Source organism: Sphaeramia orbicularis, chromosome 8 (genome assembly GCF_902148855.1).
Source record: "Sphaeramia orbicularis chromosome 8, fSphaOr1.1, whole genome shotgun sequence".
Classification (NCBI taxonomy): Eukaryota; Metazoa; Chordata; class Actinopteri; order Kurtiformes; family Apogonidae; genus Sphaeramia; species Sphaeramia orbicularis.
Genome location: NC_043964.1, coordinates 51,100,778 through 51,126,808, shown reverse-complemented (window position 1 = coordinate 51,126,808; position 26,031 = coordinate 51,100,778). Strand labels below are relative to the sequence as shown.

The 26,031-nt window shown below is 33.4% G+C and overlaps 1 protein-coding gene across 6 annotated transcripts in view; it reads left to right on the top strand.

Moving 5' to 3' along the window:
* Positions 1-26,031, top strand: part of rbfox1 (RNA binding fox-1 homolog 1) — a 268,652-nt gene that overhangs the window by 143,528 nt on the left and 99,093 nt on the right. For 5 of the 6 annotated variants that reach the window (XR_003936026.1, XM_030140968.1, XM_030140972.1 and 2 more), the window contains exons 3-4: positions 15,007-15,153; positions 15,307-15,360. Coding sequence is in view for 5 of the 6 variants with exons in the window: in XM_030140968.1 (XP_029996828.1) it covers positions 15,007-15,153; positions 15,307-15,360 (201 nt within the window). In the remaining variant the exon portion in view is untranslated. The remainder of the gene's footprint in view (positions 1-15,006; positions 15,154-15,306; positions 15,361-26,031) is intronic. The other variant, XM_030140969.1, reaches the window with a different exon arrangement.

Here is a 26,031-nt window from a genome sequence, read left to right as displayed (position 1 = left end):
ATTATTGTTTTTGTCCATAAATAAGATCACAATTCTTTTTTTGTCATTTTCGTCTTGTCTCAATACGTCTTGTTTCATATTTTAGATGATTGTTACCCCATCACAACTTTTTTTTTTAAATTTCTATCGCTAAGTTTGTTTTGTATATGTATTATTTTACATTATTTTGTTTTGTTTGCAGTAAGTTTAAAACCACAAATAACCATATTTTTCTTCAAACTCCACTCAGTAGCAATTGTAAAGAATTAATGTCATGCAATATTTAAATCTGATAGTTTTGTCATTGTCATTCCCTGGATGAACACAGGCACATTTGTTTATATATTAATATGCAACAGGCTGCTAAATACACCAAAGTAAAAAAAAAAACAAAAAAAAAAAAAAGAAACTCTAATGCAATTCTAATGACATACGAACACCTTTTGAAACACTTGGATTGTTCAGTGGCTTAAAATATGGGGTAAGATTGGTGTCAAAAATATTTGTGTATATAGGATAGAAATGCATGCCTATCAGTCTGTAGTTGTGCAAAATATAAATATTTGTAAACTCAAATGTGTTCAATCATACATAAAATGTATTTTGTGTATCGTATCTGTCAGAATATGAATGAATAAGTTTTGACAAGAATTACAAACATGAAATTTAACTTTATGATTGTGCTTTCTCCATCACGAATACGAATTCACCAACGTGACTCTACTGTCAAACATACATCACCACTTCACAGGCATTATTTATGGAACAGAGGATGCATGAATTCCACAGATAGAGCATGTGTTCAGGTTCCTTCTCTGTGGTCACATCAATGTACAAATGGTTTGATGTGACCTGATTTCGTTCTCTGATTTCGTCGGCCATCTTGCACAGTTATCCTGCTCGATCTTGCCTTGATCTTGCAGCGGAAAGGGAACCAGAACTCATGGTCAGTCTGTGGAATTGATGTATCTTCTGTTCCATAAATAATACCTGTGAAGTGGTAAAGCATATTTGACAGTAGAGTCATGTTGGTGAATTTGTATTTGTGATGGAGAAAGCGCAATCATAAAGTTGAATTTCATGTTTGAAATTCTTCATGTCAAAACTTTTTCATTCGTATTCTGACAAAATACACACAGAACATTTTATGTACGACTGAACTCATTCAAGAGGTTACAGATATTTATTTTCTGCACGACTATATTTATTTTTGCACAACTGCATTTATTTTTGCACAAGTATATTTATTTTTGCATAACTATATTTTTGCACAAGTATATTTGTTTTGGCACAAGTATATTTATTTTTGCATAACTGTATTTTTGCACAAGTATATTTGTTTTTGCACAAGTATATTTATTTTTGCATAACTATATTTTTGCACAAGTATATTTATTTTTACATAACTATATTTTTGTACAAGTATATTTGTTTTTGCACAAGTATATTTATTTTTGCATAACTGTATTTTTGTACAAGTATATTTGTTTTTGCACAAGTATATTTATTTTTGCATAACTGTATTTTTGCACAAGTATATTTGTTTTTGCACAAGTATATTTATTTTTGCATAACTATATTTTTGCACAAGTATATTTGTTTTGCACAAGTATATTTATTTTTGCATAACTGTATTTTTGCACAGCTGTATTATTTTCTGCACAGCTATATTTTTGTACAAGTATATTTGTTTTTGCACAAGTATATTTATTTTTGCATAACTGTATTTTTGTACAAGTATATTTGTTTTTGCACAAGTATATTTATTTTTGCATAACTATATTTTTGCACAAGTATATTTGTTTTGCACAAGTATATTTATTTTTGCATAACTATATTTTTGCACAAGTATATTTATTTTTACATAACTATATTTTTGTACAAGTATATTTGTTTTTGCACAAGTATATTTATTTTTGCATAACTGTATTTTTGTACAAGTATATTTGTTTTTGCACAAGTATATTTATTTTTGCATAACTGTATTTTTGCACAAGTATATTTGTTTTTGCACAAGTATATTTATTTTTGCATAACTATATTTTTGCACAAGTATATTTATTTTTACATAACTATATTTTTGTACAAGTATATTTGTTTTTGCACAAGTATATTTATTTTTGCATAACTATATTTTTGCACAAGTATATTTATTTTTACATAACTATATTTTTGTACAAGTATATTTGTTTTTGCACAAGTATATTTATTTTTGCATAACTGTATTTTTGTACAAGTATATTTGTTTTTGCACAAGTATATTTATTTTTGCATAACTGTATTTTTGCACAAGTATATTTGTTTTTGCACAAGTATATTTATTTTTGCATAACTATATTTTTGCACAAGTATATTTATTTTTACATAACTATATTTTTGTACAAGTATATTTGTTTTTGCACAAGTATATTTATTTTTGCATAACTGTATTTTTGTACAAGTATATTTGTTTTTGCACAAGTATATTTATTTTTGCATAACTGTATTTTTGCACAAGTATATTTGTTTTTGCACAAGTATATTTATTTTTGCATAACTATATTTTTGCACAAGTATATTTGTTTTGCACAAGTATATTTATTTTTGCATAACTGTATTTTTGCACAGCTGTATTATTTTCTGCACAGCTATATTTTTGTACAAGTATATTTGTTTTTGCACAAGTATATTTATTTTGCATAACTGTATTTTTGTACAAGTATATTTGTTTTTGCACAAGTATATTTATTTTTGCATAACTATATTTTTGCACAAGTATATTTGTTTTGCACAAGTATATTTATTTTTGCATAACTATATTTTTGCACAAGTATATTTATTTTTACATAACTATATTTTTGTACAAGTATATTTGTTTTTGCACAAGTATATTTATTTTTGCATAACTGTATTTTTGTACAAGTATATTTGTTTTTGCACAAGTATATTTATTTTTGCATAACTGTATTTTTGCACAAGTATATTTGTTTTTGCACAAGTATATTTATTTTTGCATAACTATATTTTTGCACAAGTATATTTATTTTTACATAACTATATTTTTGTACAAGTATATTTGTTTTTGCACAAGTATATTTATTTTTGCATAACTATATTTTTGCACAAGTATATTTATTTTTACATAACTATATTTTTGTACAAGTATATTTGTTTTTGCACAAGTATATTTATTTTTGCATAACTGTATTTTTGTACAAGTATATTTGTTTTTGCACAAGTATATTTATTTTTGCATAACTGTATTTTTGCACAAGTATATTTGTTTTTGCACAAGTATATTTATTTTTGCATAACTATATTTTTGCACAAGTATATTTATTTTTACATAACTATATTTTTGTACAAGTATATTTGTTTTTGCACAAGTATATTTATTTTTGCATAACTATATTTTTGCACAAGTATATTTGTTTTTGCACAAGTATATTTATTTTTGCATAACTGTATTTTTGCACAGCTGTATTATTTTCTGCACAGCTATATTTTGCACAACTATATTTATTTTTGCACAAGTATATTTATTTTGCATAACTATATTTTTGCTCAAGTATATTTGTTTTTGCACAAGTATATTTATTTTTGCACAAGTATATTTATTTTTGCATAACTATATTTTTGTCTGCACAACTATATTTATTTTTGCACAACTATATTTTTGCACAAGTATATTTATTTTTGCACAACTATATTTCTGTCTGCACAACTATATTTATTTTTGCACAGCTGTATTATTTTCTGCACAGCTATATTTATTTTTGCACAACTATATTTATTTTTGCACAAGTATATTTATTTTTACATAACTGTATTTTTGCACAACTATATTTATTTTCTGCACAAGTATATTTATTTTTGCACAACTATATTTCTGTCTGCACAACTATATTTATTTTTGCACAACTATATTTTTGCACAAGTATATTTATTTTTGCACAACTATATTTCTGTCTGCACAACTATATTTATTTTTGCACAACTATATTTCTGTCTGCACAACTATATTTATTTTTGCACAACTATAGGCTAATATGCACCCATACCTGTCTTATACACATGAATATTTTAACATCCTCCTTACCTAAAGTCCTCCAGGACAAACACACGACTGCTGCTCCATGTACAGTATGTGAACAGAAGCAGCTCATGTATCTGTTGCTTGGAGCATTTCAACTCTTTCAACTTTAGGACTTTTCTTTTCTATACGAGTATAACTGTGTGATAGATTTTTTTTTTTTTTTAATTGACTGAGCCAGTAGATGTGAGGTCTGAAAGCTGTTGCCACGAGTTGTGAATGTGGGAAGTGACCTAAGATAAGACTATAACTAAGACTTTTGTACTTAGAAAAAAAACAGAATGAAAACGTTTGATCCTGTTGATGAGTTTGATCTAATATCTGCCTCAGACTCGGGGTTATCCTCCCATCTGCTTCACACTACACTGTCTCCTCCTGCTGCTGAAAATAAAAGTAATAAAGTGTGAATATTTTTATCACATCTCAACTGAATTACTGCAGTTCCTTGTATTATGGGATGGACCGGTCCTCCATTCACCGGCTGCAGATGGTTCAAAATGCAGCGACCCCGTACGCATCAGCCCCGTCCTGGGTTCCCTTCACTGACTTCCTGTCACTTACAGGATCCAGTTTCAGATTGTATTGTGTGTTTTTAAGTGTCTGAATGGTTTTACATCCCCAAACCTTTCAGAGTTTATAACTGTACGCATTCTGACGAGTGAAACGCAATCCTGAAATCGCCCGATCTTAGATGTATCAAAAACCTGTCTGTAGACCAGTGGTTCTCAATCTTTTTCTGTCGGGCCCCCCTTTGGACCACGAAAAATCTCCAAGCCCCCCTCAACCCCAACAACATTGTACCTGTGGTGCAATTATAACTTTTATTGAAAGAAACATCAATATCGTTAGAATACTTTTTGCTTTTCCTTGAATAATTTGTTGTGCAAATTAAAAATAACTTGGATTTTTGATTGAACAATACAAATGACCTCAAATGGGCTGAATTTTCTTTAGACATTTCAGGTTGTTCATATGTGTTCAGGTTATTCACCTTTTATTGTTACAGGATAGTTTGTAAATGTAAATATTTTCATAATTTAATGTCATTTTTTTGCACTAAAACAAAGAAAGAAAAAAAATTTGTTAGTTCAATAATTTTTTTTTCTTAATTCAAGTTTTTTTGGCTTAATTCAAGATTTTTTGCTAAATTTGAGATTTTTTTTGGCTTAATTGAAGATTTTTTTTGGCTTAATTCAGTGGTTCTCAATCTTTTTCTGTCGGGCCCCCCTTTGGACCACGAAAAATCTCCAAACCCCTCTCAACCCCAACAACATTGTACCTGTGGTGCAATTATAACTTTTATTGAAAGAAACATCAATATCGTTAGAATACTTTTTGCTTTTCCTTGAATAATTTGTTGTGCAAATTAAAAATAACTTCGATTTTTGATTGAACAATATAAATGACCTCAACAAAACTGATCCCTGAGACATTATTTTTCCAATTAAAAATAGGAAATGTGTAATTATCTTACAACTATGACAATAAGGTAAATTTTTTTGTAGAACGACAAATTTTGGTAACAAAGATAAACATTTTAACAGTATCAGTGGCTGTAATGAGCCTGTTTCCGTTGCACATCTCAGAACATTAAAGTGCAATCTGTACAAACTGTGCAAAACCAGAAACATGTCACATTTTTCTTTTCCAGTCCAGTCCTTGTCCATTGTCCAAACCTAAACTCTTGGTCTAGTCTAGTGACAGATCACTATGGCAGTAGATTGGTTTGTTGTACATCCCTAAAATGAGTCCAGGGTGCTCCAACGCTAAAACATTAGTTCCACCTGCTACATGTTCTAACCTGAAGAAAAAAAACAAAACACCTAGGAATGATCCCATGCCCCCCCTGGAAAGCCTTCGCGCCCCCCTGGGGGGGCCCGCCCCACAGTTTGAGAAACACTGCTGTAGACTGAAGGCATCAGTGCCTTTTCTGTGGCAGGTCCGAGGTTCTGGAACATTCTCTTCCAACATGTCACATGTGCACAGTCCACTGAACACTTCAAATGTCTTTTAAAGATGCACTTGTTTGCACTGGCTTTTAATACAAGTGTGACTTTTATTTGTTTTATCGTCTGGTCGTGTTTTAGATCCTATTTATCCCTATCGTGTGTCTGTTTTTTTCAGTTTTAGTATATCTGATATTTATTCTTTTTTTACTAGTTTTATCATATTATGTATTTATCATTTTTTTATGTATTTGTGCAGTACTTTGGCCATTTTGTGTTGTTTTAAATGGGCTTTATAAATAAACTTGTACACTAAACAGGTACAGAGGATGGCTTCATCAATTCTTAATAATGACTCCCATCCTTTACGAGGTGAATTTCAGCTCCTTTCCTCTGGATGGAGGTTTTTAGTCCCAAGGTGCAGGACACAGCGTTTATAAAAACAGCTTTGTTCCTGTCGCCGTTACTGAGCTCAATAAGAAATAGTGATATTGCACTTTATTAACTTATTTTAGTTATTTATCCTGTTTCTTTGCTCTATTTATTATTATTGTGACTTCAATTTTTTTTTTATTTTATGTTCATATCCTGGTTTTTATCCCAGACTGCTCTTATCTTCTCTGGGTTTTTATTGTGTTTTGTTGCATCTTGTTTTTATTTATTTTATCTTATTTATTTTATTCTTTTACTTATCCATGCCGCTATACTGATGAATGGTGGAACACTGAGAACTTTTTGTCCTGTCTGGACGCTCGATCAAGTACCTGCCTAACAGGTTCAGTGTATGTCTTGCTGTAATGCCAAAAGCAATCACCTGGTCTGTGAAACAAATCTACCCACAGGTACAAATAAAAGAACCTTGAACCTCGAACGTTGAACTTGACCTATACTTTGAATAAGAAATTTGATTTCACACCTAACATCCAATAGTACCTTAACTTACAAGTGCCCAACTTTGAGTTTTCAGAGTTACAGTCTGTCGCTCAGTTGATTTTCACTTTCAAAATCAGAGTTTCAGATATGCCGCCACTAGTTGTCGTAGCCAGTAAAAAAACCCAAATGTTGTAGGACTAGTAGGTATTCTGGTGGTGGATCCTCTATGTCTGTGCTCATGATGGCACCTTGAGGAGTACCGACGGGTTTAGTTTAGTTTATTGTTTATCTGAAGAGACAAAGTAGGGCTGCTTGATTATCAAAAATAATAATCACGATTATTTTAGCAATAATTGAAATCACGATTATTAAAAACGATTACACTGGGTTACAAAAAAATGTTTTTTGCAAGTTGTCTAGGTTTTTTCAACTGAATTAGGACCATTTTGCACCACTAAATCCAAAAATGACATCTGTTTTTCTCAATCAGGTCAGGTTTTTTTTGCTAATTTGATTTTGAAAAATTTGATCTTCTCACAAAATTGATTACATTTTTCTGACTTTATCAGTTGATTTTTTTTTATATAGTTCTCACCCAAAATAGGTTTTAAGAGAAAAAAAATCATTTCGCCATTGTACCTGTTAGGTACAATGGTGTATTCACCGCAGATGTAGCAGAATACGCCAGGCTTATTTTTGCAAGATCTTCTAGTCGAAGCCATTTCATTCACCTGTAATATTAAAAAAAACATTAATCATAAATTGGCAAAAGTAAAATCTTCAGAACTTGTTTATTGCAAGAAATATGGAAGAATTTTGTATCATATGATGTGAAAATGCCCATAAATGTAAGCAAACATGTTAAAAAGCCAATATGTAGCATAGTTCAGAAAGTTGACCTGATTGAGCAAAATTAATGTGATTTTTGGATTCAGCACACCAAAATTATCCTAAATCAGCTCAAAAAAACTTAAACAATAAAGTTGTTGCTGACCAGTGTAATCGTTTTTTCTCAGTTACATAATTTTTGTAATCGTTGATTGTAATAATAGAAATTGTAATTGAATTTCGATTAATTGCACGGCCCTGTTGAGCTGCATTATGTAATAAATTCCCGTTATGTAATAAAAGTTCAAAATGTAATAAGAATGTCACGTCATCTTGTACTAAAGCCGCATTATGTAATAAACTGACGCATTTTGTAATAAACTACGTCAACGCATTTTATAGTACATTTTTTTACATTATGTAGTAAGTTATTACTATTTGAGAAATTTATTACAAAATGCACCTGACACATTTTTATTAAAAAAAAATGTTATGACATGGTTCATTATGTAATAACAATCCAAATTAATATAATTTCAGAGCAATTTAGAAGAAATTAGTCACAGGAGCTACAGGTAATGGAATCAGAACTTTAACCACACAGTTTAAAGATTAATTTAGCACATGACATTTCCCTGAAAATAAAAATGTGTCAAGTGCATTTTGTAATAAATTTCTCAAATTGTAATAACTTACTACATAATGTGAAAAAATGTACTACATAATGCATCGAGGTAGTTTATTACAAAATGCGTCAGTTTATTACGTAATGCGGCTTTATTACAATATAACGTGACATTCTTATTACATTTTAAACTTTTATTACATAATTGGAATTTCTTACATAATGCGGCTCAACAAGCCCTAGGACAAAGCACACTTTTACAGTTGCAGCAGAGTTAGCTAACAGCTCATTTGCATCTGTAGTCCCTGGGAAGGCAACCGACAGTTAATACAGAGATGATCCTGATGATGGGGGTGACAGGTTCCTCCTACTGGTATTATCTCCTGATGTGCAACAAAGTCCGGACAGGTTCCTCTCTCAGTCTTCTTTTTATATATCCTACTGGACTCCACAGACACATGTGGCTCTTTCATCCCTCTGCTGCAGCTCCCTGTGACTTCGGACAATTAATGATGAGTATTTAATTCACATTTATTTTATTTTAGTTGGTTATTTTTTTAATGTCATTCTAAATTTGAAGACCGTGGCGATACTAGCGCATTGATCCATGGGGAGCCACAGGTTCCAGGTGGGGTCATTTTTATACTGGGGAGAGCTGATATTTGGGAAAAGATGTGAGTCTATATTTTATAAGTACTGGTAGGGCTGTGCAATTAATCGAAATGCAATTACAATTTCAATTATTACAGTCAACGATTACAAAAATTATGTAATCCAGAAAAAACGATGATTAATTTTTGAGTTTTAATTCACACGCATGCAAGCTACCATGAGCTGCTCCGCCCCGCCCTCCTGTAAGCTACAGCTGCAAGTCCACCTCACGAGGACAGTTGTACCTAGCGGTCTTGAAAAATGTCAGAAGAATCACAGCAGAAGTGCTTGGTAAACAAAAAAGGCAAGTTAAATTCAACTGTATGGAATCACTTTGGGTTTGATGAAGAAGACAAAGAGCAAAAACACATCACGTGCAAAAACTGTTTCGTAGTTGTGTCCGCACCGACCGGTAACACAACAAACCTTTCAATTATCTAAAGTTTAACCACCGCCACCTTACATTGTGCAAAGTGTTGTGCAGTGTGGAACATTACGTAGGCTGTAACCGGGGTGCATGGAAGGTTTTGTTGCTTTGCTGGCAGTTCAATGATTTCTGCATGAAACTCCTGCATTTTGGCAAATTGTGCTTTGATTTTTGGAATATATCGTTCCTTTGCTCAGAGTAGCCTTTTTTAGGATTTACTTAATGTTGTGTATATTTGGATGCGTGGTGTGACACTGTGGCTTAATGTTGGTTTTCTGTGTGGCGCATGGTCATTGTGTTGTAGTGCACAACATGCGTATTCTATAGATGGCTGATGTATACAGAAGGCCTGAACTGAAACCTCACAGCACGCCACTGAATACATATATATATATATATATATATATATATATATATATATATATATATATATATATATATATATATATATATATATATATATACAGGGTGGGGAAGCAAAATTGACAATATTTTGAGGCAGGGATTGAAAGACAGTGTATGACCAATTAGTTTATTGAAAGTCATGAGAATTTATTTGCCACAAGAAAACTGACATAATAGAAAATGTTTTTATTCTGTGTCCTCCTTCTTTCTCAATAACAGACTTCCTGAAACTTGCGCAAGTGTTCCTCAAATATTGGGGTGACAACTTCTCCCATTCTTCTTTAATAGTATCTTCCAGACTTTCTGGTAATAGTTTTGCTCATAGTCATTCTCTTCTTTCCATTATAAACAGTCTTTATGGACACTCCAACTATTTTTGAAATCTCCTTTGGTGTGACGAGTGCATTCAGCAAATCACACACTCTTTGACATTTGCTTTCCTGATTACTCATATGGGCAAAAGTTTCTGAAAAGGTATGGATAATAGTGTTAGGTATGATTATGACATCAGTATATGTTTGGTTTCAAAACAATTGACGTAGTGCCTGCTGAGAAAAAACAACTAAATGTTCATTGTAAATTTTGCTTCCCCACCCTGTATATATAATTTACCATGTTTCATACTACACTGAACATACTTGAATTCATAATTTGCACTTTACGTGAGGTTTTTTTTGTATTGCTACAGTTCTATAGCAGTTTAATTACGCTGCACTATTTGTTTACAAAAGGAAACATACTTGAATTTACAGTATACTTATTTGCATTCAAAGATTTTTTTGTTTCGTACTTCATACTTCGTTGTAGTGTTTAAAAGCTTTATGTTTAAATAGTATATTCTACATTGTTTTGCAAGAAAATAAATAAACAACTTTAACTCTTTCGGTGCCAGACAGTTAAGGGGCTAATAAGCCTTAAAAGTGCCACAGAATTTGGCCGTTTTTCAGTATTTTGTGTCGTTTTTATAATCGAAGTCTGAATCGTCATCAGAATTCATTTTCTAGCAGATGGGACTGTTTTGACAGATCGCTGTGTTTACGATATTACTACAAAATGGCCATCCAATTTGCATATGATTTCATTCATAAATTCATTCATAAAATTTCCCAAGCAGAAAATGAAACGCGAGCTCTTCCTTGGTCAAAAACCACTCGGTAACATCTGACCGATTGCTACTTAGATTCAAAACGCACCGGACGCAGCCGATTCATTATTGATCGTGATTTGCATAATTTATTCGGTCGCGTGACCTCAAATTCCCATCTGGTCTCAAAAGGGGGACACAGAAAGAACGTCATCGAAATGTGAGAAAGAAATGGGGGTGGATGGTTTGTTTGTTCACAAATATGGCGTGTTCTCCAAAGCCGATCTGATCGGCCCGTGGCACTTTAAAGGTTGTATTCGTAAAGCTGATTTAATCGGCCCATGGCATTGAAAGAGTTAAGGTTAACAAATAATTTAATAATCATGATTTCAAATATTGCTAAAATAATCGTGATTATTGTTTTTTCCTATAATCGAGCAGCCCTAAGTACTGACATAAAAATTGTTTGGTAAATCCATCTGGGATCAATGAAAACAACGTATGGAACTTGTTGCACACCTAAAAAGTCTCCAGAGGATAGGTGCGTAGTAGCATGAGGTACGAGTGAAGAAGAAAAAAAGTATCCCGCACATTGTCCAATCAACTTGCAAAAAACTTTATATTGAAGATTTTTGCAAGTTGATTAGACAGACTGGAGGATACCTTTTTATCTTCTTCAGTGGTAAATCCGTCTTAAACATTTTAATGACAATTAATATATGAATACCGATATCTAGGGACTGAAGTTAGTAAATGTGTTGTTCCTGTTTTTAACTTCATTTCCCATCATGCAACATGGTATTGTGATTCCCGTCAACCGTCATGGGCATAGCAACGTGACTGTAAGGCTGTTGTATTCCAAAATTACTACTATCTCCCAAAATATTGGTCCTATCAACTTGCTGAGATATTTAAGGTGGAGATGGGACTATTCCTCAACTGTAGGTATCAAAGTAGCTGTTCGAAATGTCTCAGATACACACACACACACACACACTTGCAATCTTAGTTGATCACCCATGACACGCAAATCAATAGCATGTGCAGTTCTTAGCGCAAGCAAGCAAATTTGCATCCGTTATTTGTGATCTAAGTCAATCATCAATGTTTTTATCTGCTGTATGTAAAGTGTCTTTGAGTTCTACGAAAAGCGCTGTACAAATATAATGTATTCTTCTTCTTCTTCTTCTTCTTCTTCTTCTTATTATTATTATTATTATTATTATTATTATTATTATAAATCAGGCCCTTTGTGTCTCTGTGCTATCGGCTAGATTTCTTTGTAACTTGATATCATATTGGTCCTTCTGCACAACCCCCCAAAAAATATTTTCCATGTATGAGTTTCAATTTTGTATCATATTTGACACACCGGGTCTCTGTGCTCAAATATTATTATTTTTGAACAAACAAAAACATGATATTACACAAACATGTCTAACAAATTGATAATTCCTTTTCTAAATTATCAAAATTCTTCCTCCTTCCTCATTAATGACAGTCTTGTAGTGTCACTGGAAAGGCCTCTGGTGAATGAATTCCCCCCCCTGGTGGATTATCTCATGGATCAGATACGATACGTTTGGTGTTATAGGGTTAATGAGGTTAAATGAGGACAGGGACTTATTAACCACAGAAGCTCTTTTTTTCATTCCTTTCATATATTTATGTCGAAGAAAATTGTTAACCATATGTTAGTGAATGTCAGTGGTTCAGTAAAATGACTTTACAAGCTACTGAGAATGTGTGCGTATCATATTTTATACAACAGGTCTCAATGCTCAAATATTATTTTTGAACAAACAAAAACATAATATAACACAAACATGTTTAACAAATTGATAATTCCTTTTCTAAATTGTCACAGTTCTTCCTCCTTCCTCATTATTGACAGTGTTGTAGTATCACTGGAAAGGCCTCTGGTGAATGAACTCCACCCCCTGGTGGATTATCCGTGTATTGCATGTATCTAATTGTATACATCAGGTTTTTCAAGATAAAAAATATCACACTGATCATGTAGAGGGCTTCAAAACTCATGGATCAAATATGATACGTTTGGTGTTACATTGTTACAGGGACTTATTTACCACAGATGCTCTTTTTTTCACTTTTCATATGTTTTATGTTGAAGCAAATTCTTAACAGTATGTTATTAAACGTCAGTGGTCCAGTAAAATAACTTTACAAGCTGCTGAGAATGCGTGTGTATCATATTTGGTACATCGGGTCTCAGTGCTCAAATATTATTATTTTTGAACAAATAAAAACATAATATTACACAAACATGTCTAACAAATTGGTAATTCCTTTTCTAAATTATCAAAATTCATCCTCCTTCCTCATTAATGACAGTCTTGTAGTGTCACTGGAAAGGCCTCTGGTGAATGAACTCCACCCCCTGGTGGATTGTCTGTGTATTGCATGTATCTAATTGTATACATCAGGTTTTTCCAGATAAAAAATATCACACTGGTCATGTAGAGGGCTTCAAAACTCATGGATCAAATATGATGCGTTTGGTGTTATAGGGTTAAAATGTAAATGAGGACAGGGACTTATTAACCACAGATGCTCTTTTTTTCATTACTTTCATGTATTTATGTTGAAGAAAAGTGTTAATGATATGTTAGTGAACGTCAGTGGTCCAGTAAAATGACTTCACAAGCTGCTGAGAGTGTGTGTGTGTATCATATTTGATACATCGGGTCTCAATGCTCAAATATTATTATTTTTGAACGAACCAAAACATAATATAACACAAACATGTTTAACAAATTGATAATTCCTTTTCTAAATTGTCACAGTTCTTCCTCCTTCCTCATTAATGACAGTCTTGTAGTGTCACTGGAAAGGCCTCTGGTGAATGAACTCCACCCCCTGGTGGATTATCCGTGTATTGCATGTATCTAATTGGATACATCAGGTTTTTCAAGACAAAAAATATCACACTGGTCATGTAGAGGGCTTCAAAACTCATGGATAAAATATGATACGTTTGGTGTTACATTGTTACAGGGACTTATTTACCACAGATGCTCTTTTTTTCATTACTTTCATGTATTTATGTTGAAGAAAAGTGTTAATGATATGTTAGTGAACGTCAGTGGTCCAGTAAAATGACTTCACAAGCTGCTGAGAGTGTGTGTGTGTATCATATTTGATACATCGGGTCTCAATGCTCAAATATTATTATTTTTGAACGAACCAAAACATAATATAACACAAACATGTTTAACAAATTGATAATTCCTTTTCTAAATTGTCACAGTTCTTCCTCCTTCCTCATTAATGACAGTCTTGTAGTGTCACTGGAAAGGCCTCTGGTGAATGAACTCCTCCCCCTGGTGGATTATCCGTGTATTGCATGTATCTAATTGGATACATCAGGTTTTTCAAGACAAAAAATATCACACTGGTCATGTAGAGGGCTTCAAAACTCATGGATAAAATATGATACGTTTGGTGTTACATTGTTACAGGGACTTATTTACCACAGATGCTCTTTTTTTCATTACTTTCATTTATTTATGTCGGAGAAAATTGTTAACCATATGTTAGTGAACATCAGTGGTCCGGTAAAATGACTTTACAAGCTACTGAGAATGTGTGCGTATCATATTTGACACATCAGGTCTCAATGCTCAAATATTATTTTTGAACAAATAAAAACATAATATAACACAAACATGTCTAACAAACGGATAATTCCTTTTCTAAATTGTCACAGTTCTTCCTCCTTCCTCATTAATGACAGTCTTGTAGTATCATTGGAAAGGCCTCTGGTGAATGAACTCCTCCCCCTGGTGGATTATCTGTGTATTGCATGTATCTAATTGTATACATCAGGTTTTTGAAGATCAAAAATATCACACTTATCATATAGAGGGCTTCAAAACTCATGGATCAAATATGATACGTTTGGTGTTATAGGGTTACAGGGACTTATTTACCACAGATGCTTGTTTTTTTATTCCTTTCATATAATTTATGTCGAACCAAACTGTTAACGGTATGTTATTGAACGTCAGCGGTCCAGTAAAATGACTTTCCAAGCTGCTGAGGATGCGTGTGCATGTGTTTCATTTGGATGCTTTGTGCTGTGCTGTTTTCCAGCAGACAGATGACACTGCTCAGACAGAGAGTCAGCCTCCGACACAGACTGCACCTGAAAGCACAGACAGCAAGACTCAGCCCAAGAGACTTCATGTGTCCAACATCCCCTTCAGGTTCAGAGACCCAGACCTCAGGCAAATGTTTGGCGTAAGTAGAACAGGAGCTGACATACAAGAGATTTAAAACAGGACAAGATATGTTTTCACCAATTTCTGAGCTGACTGTTAAACAATATCCTGACGTTCAGTGGAGGTTTAAAATCAGTCACACTGCGTTTCTTTGTCGTTTGTCATTTTACAGCAATTTGGCAAAATCTTAGATGTGGAAATCATCTTCAACGAGCGTGGCTCTAAGGTACGCACTTTTTCCATTTTATATATTTTACATTGCTTATAAATTCTCTTCTTTTTTTCTCCTTGCTTTCTCACTTTCTTTCTTAGGACAAGGTTCAAGGTTTAAGTTGCATTTTAGTGACATTAAGAGCAAAAATTCCAGTTCTTGGTTATGGACTGAAAATATATCAGTTTAGGGTCAGATTTTCTCAGGAATCTGAAAACTTTTATGCAAAATCTCTGGTTAAATTGGCTTCATCATTGTCAGAGCAAGTCAAAATCTAACTAATTGGTGGGCAGTTTCAAAAACAAATATGAACATTTGGTTGTAAAAAAAAAAACTTGATCTCACTTTTGGAAAGTAAATGGGCCTAAATCAGGGGTGTCAAACTCATTTTAGTTCAGGGGCCACATCCACCCTAATATGATCGAAAGTGGGCCAGACCAGTAAAGTAATATAAACAATACAATAAGAACTTTTGAGTGAAAAAAGTAAATTCCGTAAAATAAAAAATACACATGAATATGCTTAAAAATCCTACAATACATGCAAAAATACACTTAAATATGCTCAAAAATCCTACAATGCATGCAAAAATACACTTCATTATGTTCAAAAATCCTACAATACACACAAAAATACACTTAAATATGCTCAAAAATCCTACAATACATGCAAAAATACACTTAATTATGCTCAAAAATCCTACAATACATGCAAAAATACACTTAAATATGCTCAAAAATCCTATAATACATGCAAAAAGACACTTAATTATGCTAAAAAATCCTATAATACATGCAAAAATACACTTAAATATGCTCAAAATTCCTACAGTACATGCAAAAATACACTTAATTATGCTCAAAAATCCTATAATACATGCAAAAATACACTTAAATATGCTCAAAAATCCTATAATACATTCAAAAATACACTTAATTATGCTAAAAAATCCTATAATACATGCAAAAATACACTTAAATATGCTCAAAAATCCTACAGTACATGCAAAAATACACTTAATTATGCTCAAAAATCCTATAATACATGCAAAAATACACTTAAATATGCTCAAAAATCCTATAATACATTCAAAAATACACTTAATTATGCTAAAAAATCCTATAATACATGCAAAAATACACTTAAATATGCTCAAAAATCCTACAGTACATGCAAAAATACACTTAATTATGCTCAAAAATCCTATAATACATGCAAAAATACACTTAAATATGCTCAAAAATCCTCCAGTACATGCAAAAATACACTTAATTATGCTCAAAAATCCTACGATATCCTACAATGGGGCGACATGGTGGTGCAGTGGTTAGCACTCGTGCCTCACAGCAAGAAGGTCCTGGGTTCGATTCCAACACCAGTCGACGGGGGGGGGGACCTTTCTGTGTGGAGTTTGCATGTTCTCCCCGTGTCTGCGTGGGTTCTCTCTGGGTACTCCGGCTTCCTCCCACCATCCAAAGACATGCACCAATAGGTTAATTGGTTAATCTGAATTGCCCATAGGTGTGAATGTGAGAGTGATTGTTTGTCTCTATATGTTCAGCCCTGCGATGAACTGGCGAAATGTCCAGGGTGTACCCCGCCTTCGCCCCTATGTAGCTGGGATAGGCTCCAAGCGACCCCCGTGACCCTAGTGAGGATAAAGCGGGTTCAGAAAATGAATGAATTCTACAGTACATGCAAAAATACACTTAATAATGCTCAAAAATCCTACAATACACGCAAAATACATTTAATTATGCTCAAAAATCCTACAATACACGCAAAAATACACTTAAATATGCTTAAATATCCTACAATACACGCAAACATACACTTAATTATGCTAAAAAATCCTACAGTACATGCAAAAATACACTTAATTATGCTCAAAAATCCTACAATACACGTAAAAATACACTTAAATATGCTTAAATATCCTACAATACACACAAAAATACGCTTAATTATGCTCAAAAATCCTACAATATATGGAAAAATACACTTAATTATGCTCAAAAATCCTACAATGCACGCAAAAACACAATTATGCTCAAAAATCCTACAATGCACGCAAAAACACACTTAATTATGTTCAAAAATCCTACAATACAGGCAAAAATACACTTAATTATGTTCAAAAATCCTATAATACAGGCAAAAATACACTTAATTATGTTCAAAAATCCTACAATACACGCAAAAATACACTTAATTATGCTCAAAAATTCTACAATGCATGCAAAAATACACTTAAATTTGCTTAAATATCCTACAACACACAAAAATACACTTAAATATGGTTAAATATCCTACAATACATGCAAAAATACACTTACTTACGCTCAAAAATCCTAAAATACATGCAAAAATATGCTTAAATATGCTCAAAAATCCTATAATACATGCAAAAATACACTTAATTATGCTCAAAAATCCTATAATACATACAAAAATACGCTTAATTATGCTCAAAAATCCTACAATACATGCAAAAGTACACTTAAATATGCTTAAATATCCTACAATACACACAAAAATACGCTTAATTACGCTCAAAAATTCTACAATACATGCAAAAAAACACTTAATTATGCTCAAAAATCCTACAATACATGCAAAAGTACACTTAAATATGCTTAAATATCCTACAATACACGCAAAAATATGCTTAATTATGCTCAAAAATCCTACAATACATGCAAAAAAACACTTAATTATGCTCAAAAATCCTACAATACATGCAAAAGTACACTTAAATATGCTTAAATATCCTACAATACATGCAAAAATACACTTACTTAAGCTCAAAAATCCTACAATGCACGCAAAAATACACTTAATAATGCTCAAAAATCCTACAATACACGCAAAATACATTTAATTATGCTCAAAAATCCTACAATACACGCAAAAATACACTTAAATATGCTTAAATATCCTACAATACACGCAAACATACACTTAATTATGCTAAAAAATCCTACAGTTCATGCAAAAATACACTTAATAATGCTCAAAAATCCTACAATACACGCAAAATACATTTAATTATGCTCAAAAATCCTACAATACACGCAAAAATACACTTAAATATGCTTAAATATCCTACAATACACGCAAACATACACTTAATTATGCTAAAAAATCCTACAGTTCATGCAAAAATACACTTAATAATGCTCAAAAATCCTACAATACACGCAAAATACATTTAATTATGCTCAAAAATCCTACAATACACGCAAAAATGCACTTAAATATGCTTAAATATCCTACAATACACGCAAAAATACACTTAATTATGCTAAAAAATCCTACAATACACGCAAAAATACACTTAAATGTTTAAATATCCAACAATACACGCAAAAATACACTTAAATATGCTTAAATATCCTACAATACACACTAAAATACACTGAATTATGCTAAAAATCCTGCAGTACACGCAAAAATACACTTAAGTATACTCCAAAATCCTACAATACACGCAAAAATAGACTTAAAATTCCGTAACGAAAATGTTTACATCTACGAATTGTACTTGAACATAACATGAACAAATATGAACCTGAAAAATCTTTAGTAAAATAAGTGCAATGTTAACAATATTAGGCCTTAGTTTATCATTTATACATGTGAATCACAACTTACAGATCACAGTGGATCTACAAATACACAAAACATTAAATAACAGGGAGAATATTATTAAAATTCCACATACTTCTCTTAAGACATTTCAGATATTCACATTTTTTTTTTGTAAAAGACTAGTCTGTAAGTGTGAACACTTCTGTGTAATTTTACATTTTTTTACACTAAAACAAAGAGACAAAGTTGCAGTTTTCATTATTTATAGTTTATTGTGATAGTATTTCACTGGTCTGATCCACTTTAGAATTAATTGACCTAAAATTATTTTAAAGTCCTTGATTGTTAATATTTTCAGTGTAATTTTTGCATTTCACAAATTCATCCCACGGGCCGGATTGAACCCTTTGGCGGGCTGGATTTGGCCCCTGGGCCGCATGTTTGACACCCTTGGCCTAAATAATACAACCCAATTGTAGCCCATGTAGGTGGGCAGAATTGATTAAATTTTGGAGGCTAGATATTGAAAACTGAGTGAATGCAAGTTTTTTTTTTTTTTTTACAATGGTATGTATTTTTTTCACAAACTAAAAGGTGATGGGGGTAGGGTTAGTAAAAGTAATGATTTTACTCATCTAATATTTGAATATACTTAATTGTTGGGTAATGCTTTATTCACAACAGAAAAAGAAAGAGAATGGTGTATAATACATACAGATTTATGATAATGTCAACTCTACCTAAAGAATTATAAGTCCGATTCTTACCTAGAAGCCAAAAAATCCAAACCAAACTGTCCTAGGTCGTCTTCTGAGGAACTGGCTGATCTGACGTCATTGACTTTGAACTGAAATCACTGAAACTGATACTCATTTAAAAGGCCAGACCATAAGCTCTTCTTCTAAGGTTAAAAGGAAGCAAGTTCAATGAAAATTTGCAAGCAGCAACAGGATTAATATGGGTTTTCAAATTATTTGTCACAGAAAAAGGGTAATTTTTGCCCACTTTTCAGCAAACATCATGCAAAAAGTCACACAAGGATGTTATATTCTGAAACTACACAAGTTTTCCAATAAATTCAACACGAGACACTGCATGAAAGGTATACATTTATTCCACAATATTTTTTTCACAATAATGGTACTCAAAGTTTCAACCTTGTCTTAGTAAAAGTACATTTACATTATCATTTGCTAAAAAAAAATATTATGAAGTATTTAGCTGTTCACATGAAGGGGACGCAGTCACTTCTTCCTAGAACAGGAACACGTCTGTATTTGGCTAAATGCAGACTTTTCACTGAGACTGAACTTTAAATATGACTTTCATGAGTCCACAAGATCACAAGTCCACATAAATAAGCCGACAAAGAGCTTGAAGTGCTAAAGTGTAGCGAGAAATGTAAAATCAATGATATATTCAATGAGAAACTGACCACATTAATTAGGGACAATGTGATTTTGATATTGATTAAAATTAGTTGATGAAGTATCTTTCCACTCTATTTCATTAACCAGAAACCAGGAATCCATAGCTGATCAATACTGAAATATTAAAATGACCTCCTCACACAAGACATCCTTTATTGTTTACTTAGCCAGACTGTTACTCATCAAAACTCAAGTTTCATTTAAAGTATCTTTGAACTTTTGAAATCAGATTAGATAATCTGGTTAGCATGAGGGCTTTAGTGGATTAAATTTAAACTATGATGTCAGCAAAAGAAAAATACTTAATAACAGTGTTAGTCATTTTTAATGTCAGACCGTATTTTAAGCATTTATTATTTAAAGCTTTTAGTGCAAAAGCATAGTGTGGAAAATGCAAATGAAATAAGACAGCAATATTAAATTGTACTTTTAATGTGACTTGTTTTTCATCATGACACAATATAAAGTTGGAATAAGTTTGTTTTCAGACATATTCCTCCTTATTCCTATATGGGTGCTTCTGTGAAACTGGTATCTAAAAACAGGACATTGAGGTTAAAAATTCAAACCAGATTAATTCACAATTCAGATTTTTTTTGTGTGCTTGTTCATATTAAGGCGAGGACACACCGACCAGATGACTAATGTTATGAAGCAAGTTTGGAAGCACTTTGGGTCTATTTTAGAAATAAATACTGAGAAAAAAAAAAAAAAAGATAAAACACATTTTTATATTATTTTACATTATATTTAATACAAAAATCTGCATGTAACACGGTCAAAAGGACACAAAAATTACGCATTACTATTTTTTGAATATCTTTTTATTGTCTCTCAGGTACATTTTGGGAATTGAACTAATTATGCAAGGCAGAGTGTTGCAAAATCATTTGCGATTTATATGCGTTTAAATGGGCAGGTTCTGCATGTAACGCAAGTGGACACAATGGGTTACATACAAAACCTGGAATTTTGAGATTCATGAAAAACTTGCATGTCTGGGTTACAAAAACCACTAGGATCGGCACATTTAACACAGTGTCTTTATTTATAGTCTATATAAGACCATTTACAGACATGTTTTCAGATCTAATACATTGACACCTAGGGAGATTTAATGTCCATATTTGGGTCCTATTTCTGGCCCCAATATTTGATTAAAAATTCATTAATTTTGAGATGGCTCAGAGCAAGAGTATATATTTTTTTTGCATTTATCTGAGGTCATCATTAGGTCCATCCTGGGGGGAAATATGTCTGCATTTACTTTTTATTATTGGGTTTAAAAAGCTGGAAAAGTACCAGATACCAAAATAAACCCAGTTTCATAGAAGCACCCATTTATACACCAGGTGCAATGATTGCACACTGAGTTTACACTTAATGTATCAAGAATAAATCACATTGTCGCAATCATTTTATCAGAAGAGGTTAAAAAAAATTCTATATCAATTTGATGAACAGTGTTTTTCATGTATTGTCTGGTTGACTTCATTTTATCAGTAAATAAACATCCATTCCTCAAAATCAAACACATTCAAGGAAAATTTGTAAGCGACACAACTGAAGACCCTGGTGCTAAACGTACTGAAGTCACATTTATGGACAATTCAAGTTAAACATATAAACATGTTGTATTTGTTTAGCTAAGTCAACCCTGTAAATATTTAAACAGACTTTTTTTGTAACTTCAGTACTTTTAGCACCACGGTCTTCAATTTTGGACTACTAATTATTTTAAAAATAAAAAAATATTAATGTGATTTGAAGTAGCTGATGTAAACAGCTGATTGAAGTCATGATTTGGTCTAAAAGCAGCATCTGTTATGAGCAGAGATGGGCGGAGGATCACCAGTTTGTCAGCAAATAAGAGAAAAACACAATTCAAAGATTCAAGCAACCTGGAGGAATTTCAGTGTTAAAGGCAAAGGTTGAAGCCAAAGTTGAACAATGTGATATTGTCATCATCATCGTTGTTGTCTTCTGCTTATCTGGGTCTGGGTCTGGTCTTCACTGCCCCTGCCGTGCCTGAATGTGAGGAAAAGTTGTATATTTATGAATGAAATGAATTGACCAGACAAAACCTGAACTATGAATGAATACAAGTCAAAGTAAAGTTGAACTGCTTCCTTTTTCTTTCTTTCTTTCTTTCTTTCTTTCTTTCTTTCTTTCTTTCTTTTAAATGTATATATATATTTTTATACACGCTGTCCTGTACTTTGTATTTTATGTAAAATCTAACCTGTTTTCAGCTGTTTTTCTTACTACTGCATCAGGCCCTGGTTCATCTTAAATCCTAACATTTATTCTTCATGCAGGGGAGCGGGGATGTGAAACTTCGGGGATTGATGTAAAATGTAGATGTGGGTTAAAGTTGTGTACTAAAGCAGTGGTTCTCAACTGGTGGATTGTGACCCAAAAGTTGGTCGCAAACCCATTTTCAATGGGTCGTAGGCAAATAATAATGTTAATAAACCAATCCTATGCTTTATTTTTTATGGAACTGAGCGCCGCCTGTTCACACCCCCCAACTGTAGGTGGCGGTAATGCACTGTAATAATTAGCATGAGACATTTCACAGCATAAAAGAAGACCCAAAAGTTTCTAGTGACCTTTTTCACACTTGCCAGAAATACGTAATTGTCACAGAAAAGGACTTCCTGTCAAATGTCAACACAGTGAGACAAAAAGGATAAGAGAGTGTTCACAACCTGCCGATGGTGCAAAGTTTATTGGAGAAAACTCTGTATCTAAAAAGAACAAAATCAATAAAGGGTGCAAATTTTTCCATGAGCAATTAGTTCGTAAATATAAAGGTAAGGAGAGAACGATCAGGCTGTTACTGAACTGCTGGACAAGTCATTAGCATGTTTACTTAGATGTCATTTATGTCCAATGTCCAGTCGACCTTACTGAAGCATCATAGTCTGCATTGAATGAAGAATTATGGCATCAGTTTGTTCTGTTTAGGGGTGTCCACATGAACGTCTTCTATGTAGCGACAGTAATGTTAGCCTAAGGCTAGCATCAGTTTGTTCTGTTTAGGACTGTCCACATGAACGTCTTCTATGTAGCGACAGTAATGTTAGCCTAATGCTAGCATCAGTTTGTTCTGTTTAGGACTGTCCACATGAACGTCTTCTATGTAGCGACAGTAATGTTAGCCTAATGCTAGCATCAGTTTGTTCTGTTTAGGATTGTCCACATGAACGTCTTCTATGTAGCGACAGTAATGTTAGCCTAATGCTAGCATCAGTTTGTTCTGTTTAGGATTGTCCACATGAACGTCTTCTATGTAGCGACAGTAATGTTAGCCTAATGCTAGCATCAGTTTGTTCTGTTTAGGACTGTCCAGATGAACATCTTCTATGTAGCGACAGTAATGTTAGCCTAATGCTAGCATCAGTTTGTTCTGTTTAGGGGTGTCCACATGAACGTCTTCTATGTAGCGACAGTAATGTTAGCCTAATGCTAGCATCAGTTTGTTCTGTTTAGGATTGTCCACATGAACGTCTTCTATGTAGCGACAGTAATGTTAGCCTAATGCTAGCATCAGTTTGTTCTGTTTAGGACTGTCCAGATGAACATCTTCTATGTAGCGACAGTAATGTTAGCCTAATGCTAGCATCAGTTTGTTCTGTTTAGGGGTGTCCACATGAACGTCTTCTATGTAGCGACAGTAATGTTAGCCTAATGCTAGCATCAGTTTGTTCTGTTTAGGGGTGTCCACATGAACGTCTTCTATGTAGCGACAGTAATGTTAGCCTAATGCTAGCATCAGTTTGTTCTGTTTAGGACTGTCCACATGAACGTCTTCTATGTAGCGACAGTAATGTTAGCCTAATGCTAGCATCAGTTTGTTCTGTTTAGGACTGTCCACATGAACGTCTTCTATGTAGCGACAGTAATGTTAGCCTAATGCTAGCATCAGTTTGTTCTGTTTAGGGGTGTCCACATGAACGTCTTCTATGTAGCGACAGTAATGTTAGCCTAATGCTAGCATCAGTTTGTTCTGTTTAGGGGTGTCCACATGAACGTCTTCTATGTAGCGACAGTAATGTTAGCCTAATGCTAGCATCAGTTTGTTCTGTTTAGGATTGTCCACATGAACGTCTTCTATGTAGCGACAGTAATGTTAGCCTAATGCTAGCATCAGTTTGTTCTGTTTAGGATTGTCCACATGAACGTCTTCTATGTAGCGACAGTAATGTTAGCCTAATGCTAGCATCAGTTTGTTCTGTTTAGGACTGTCCACATGAACGTCTTCTATGTAGCGACAGTAATGTTAGCCTAATGCTAGCATCAGTTTGTTCTGTTTAGGGGTGTCCACATGAACGTCTTCTATGTAGCGACAGTAATGTTAGCCTAATGCTAGCATCAGTTTGTTCTGTTTAGGGGTGTCCACATGAACGTCTTCTATGTAGCGACAGTAATGTTAGCCTAATGCTAGCATCAGTTTGTTCTGTTTAGGATTGTCCACATGAACGTCTTCTATGTAGCGACAGTAATGTTAGCCTAATGCTAGCATCAGTTTGTTCTGTTTAGGATTGTCCACATGAACGTCTTCTATGTAGCGACAGTAATGTTAGCCTAATGCTAGCATCAGTTTGTTCTGTTTAGGATTGTCCACATGAACGTCTTCTATGTAGCGACAGTAATGTTAGCCTAATGCTAGCATCAGTTTGTTCTGTTTAGGACTGTCCACATGAACGTCTTCTATGTAGCGACAGTAATGTTAGCCTAATGCTAGCATCAGTTTGTTCTGTTTAGGGGTGTCCACATGAACGTCTTCTATGTAGCGACAGTAATGTTAGCCTAATGCTAGCATCAGTTTGTTCTGTTTAGGATTGTCCACATGAACGTCTTCTATGTAGCGACAGTAATGTTAGCCTAATGCTAGCATCAGTTTGTTCTGTTTAGGATTGTCCACATGAACGTCTTCTATGTAGCGACAGTAATGTTAGCCTAATGCTAGCATCAGTTTGTTCTGTTTAGGATTGTCCACATGAACGTCTTCTATGTAGCGACAGTAATGTTAGCCTAATGCTAGCATCAGTTTGTTCTGTTTAGGATTGTCCACATGAACGTCTTCTATGTAGCGACAGTAATGTTAGCCTAATGCTAGCATCAGTTTGTTCTGTTTAGGACTGTCCACATGAACGTCTTCTATGTAGCGACAGTAATGTTAGCCTAATGCTAGCATCAGTTTGTTCTGTTTAGGATTGTCCACATGAACGTCTTCTATGTAGCGACAGTAATGTTAGCCTAATGCTAGCATCAGTTTGTTCTGTTTAGGATTATCCACAAGAACGTCTTCTATGTAGCGACAGTAATGTTAGCCTAATGCTAGCATCAGTTTGTTCTGTTTAGGATTGTCCACATGAACGTCTTCTATGTAGCGACAGTAATGTTAGCCTAATGCTAGCATCAGTTTGTTCTGTTTAGGATTGTCCACATGAACGTCTTCTATGTAGCGACAGTAATGTTAGCCTAATGCTAGCATCAGTTTGTTCTGTTTAGGACTGTCCACATGAACGTCTTCTATGTAGCGACAGTAATGTTAGCCTAATGCTAGCATCAGTTTGTTCTGTTTAGGATTGTCCACATGAACGTCTTCTATGTAGCGACAGTAATGTTAGCCTAATGCTAGCATCAGTTTGTTCTG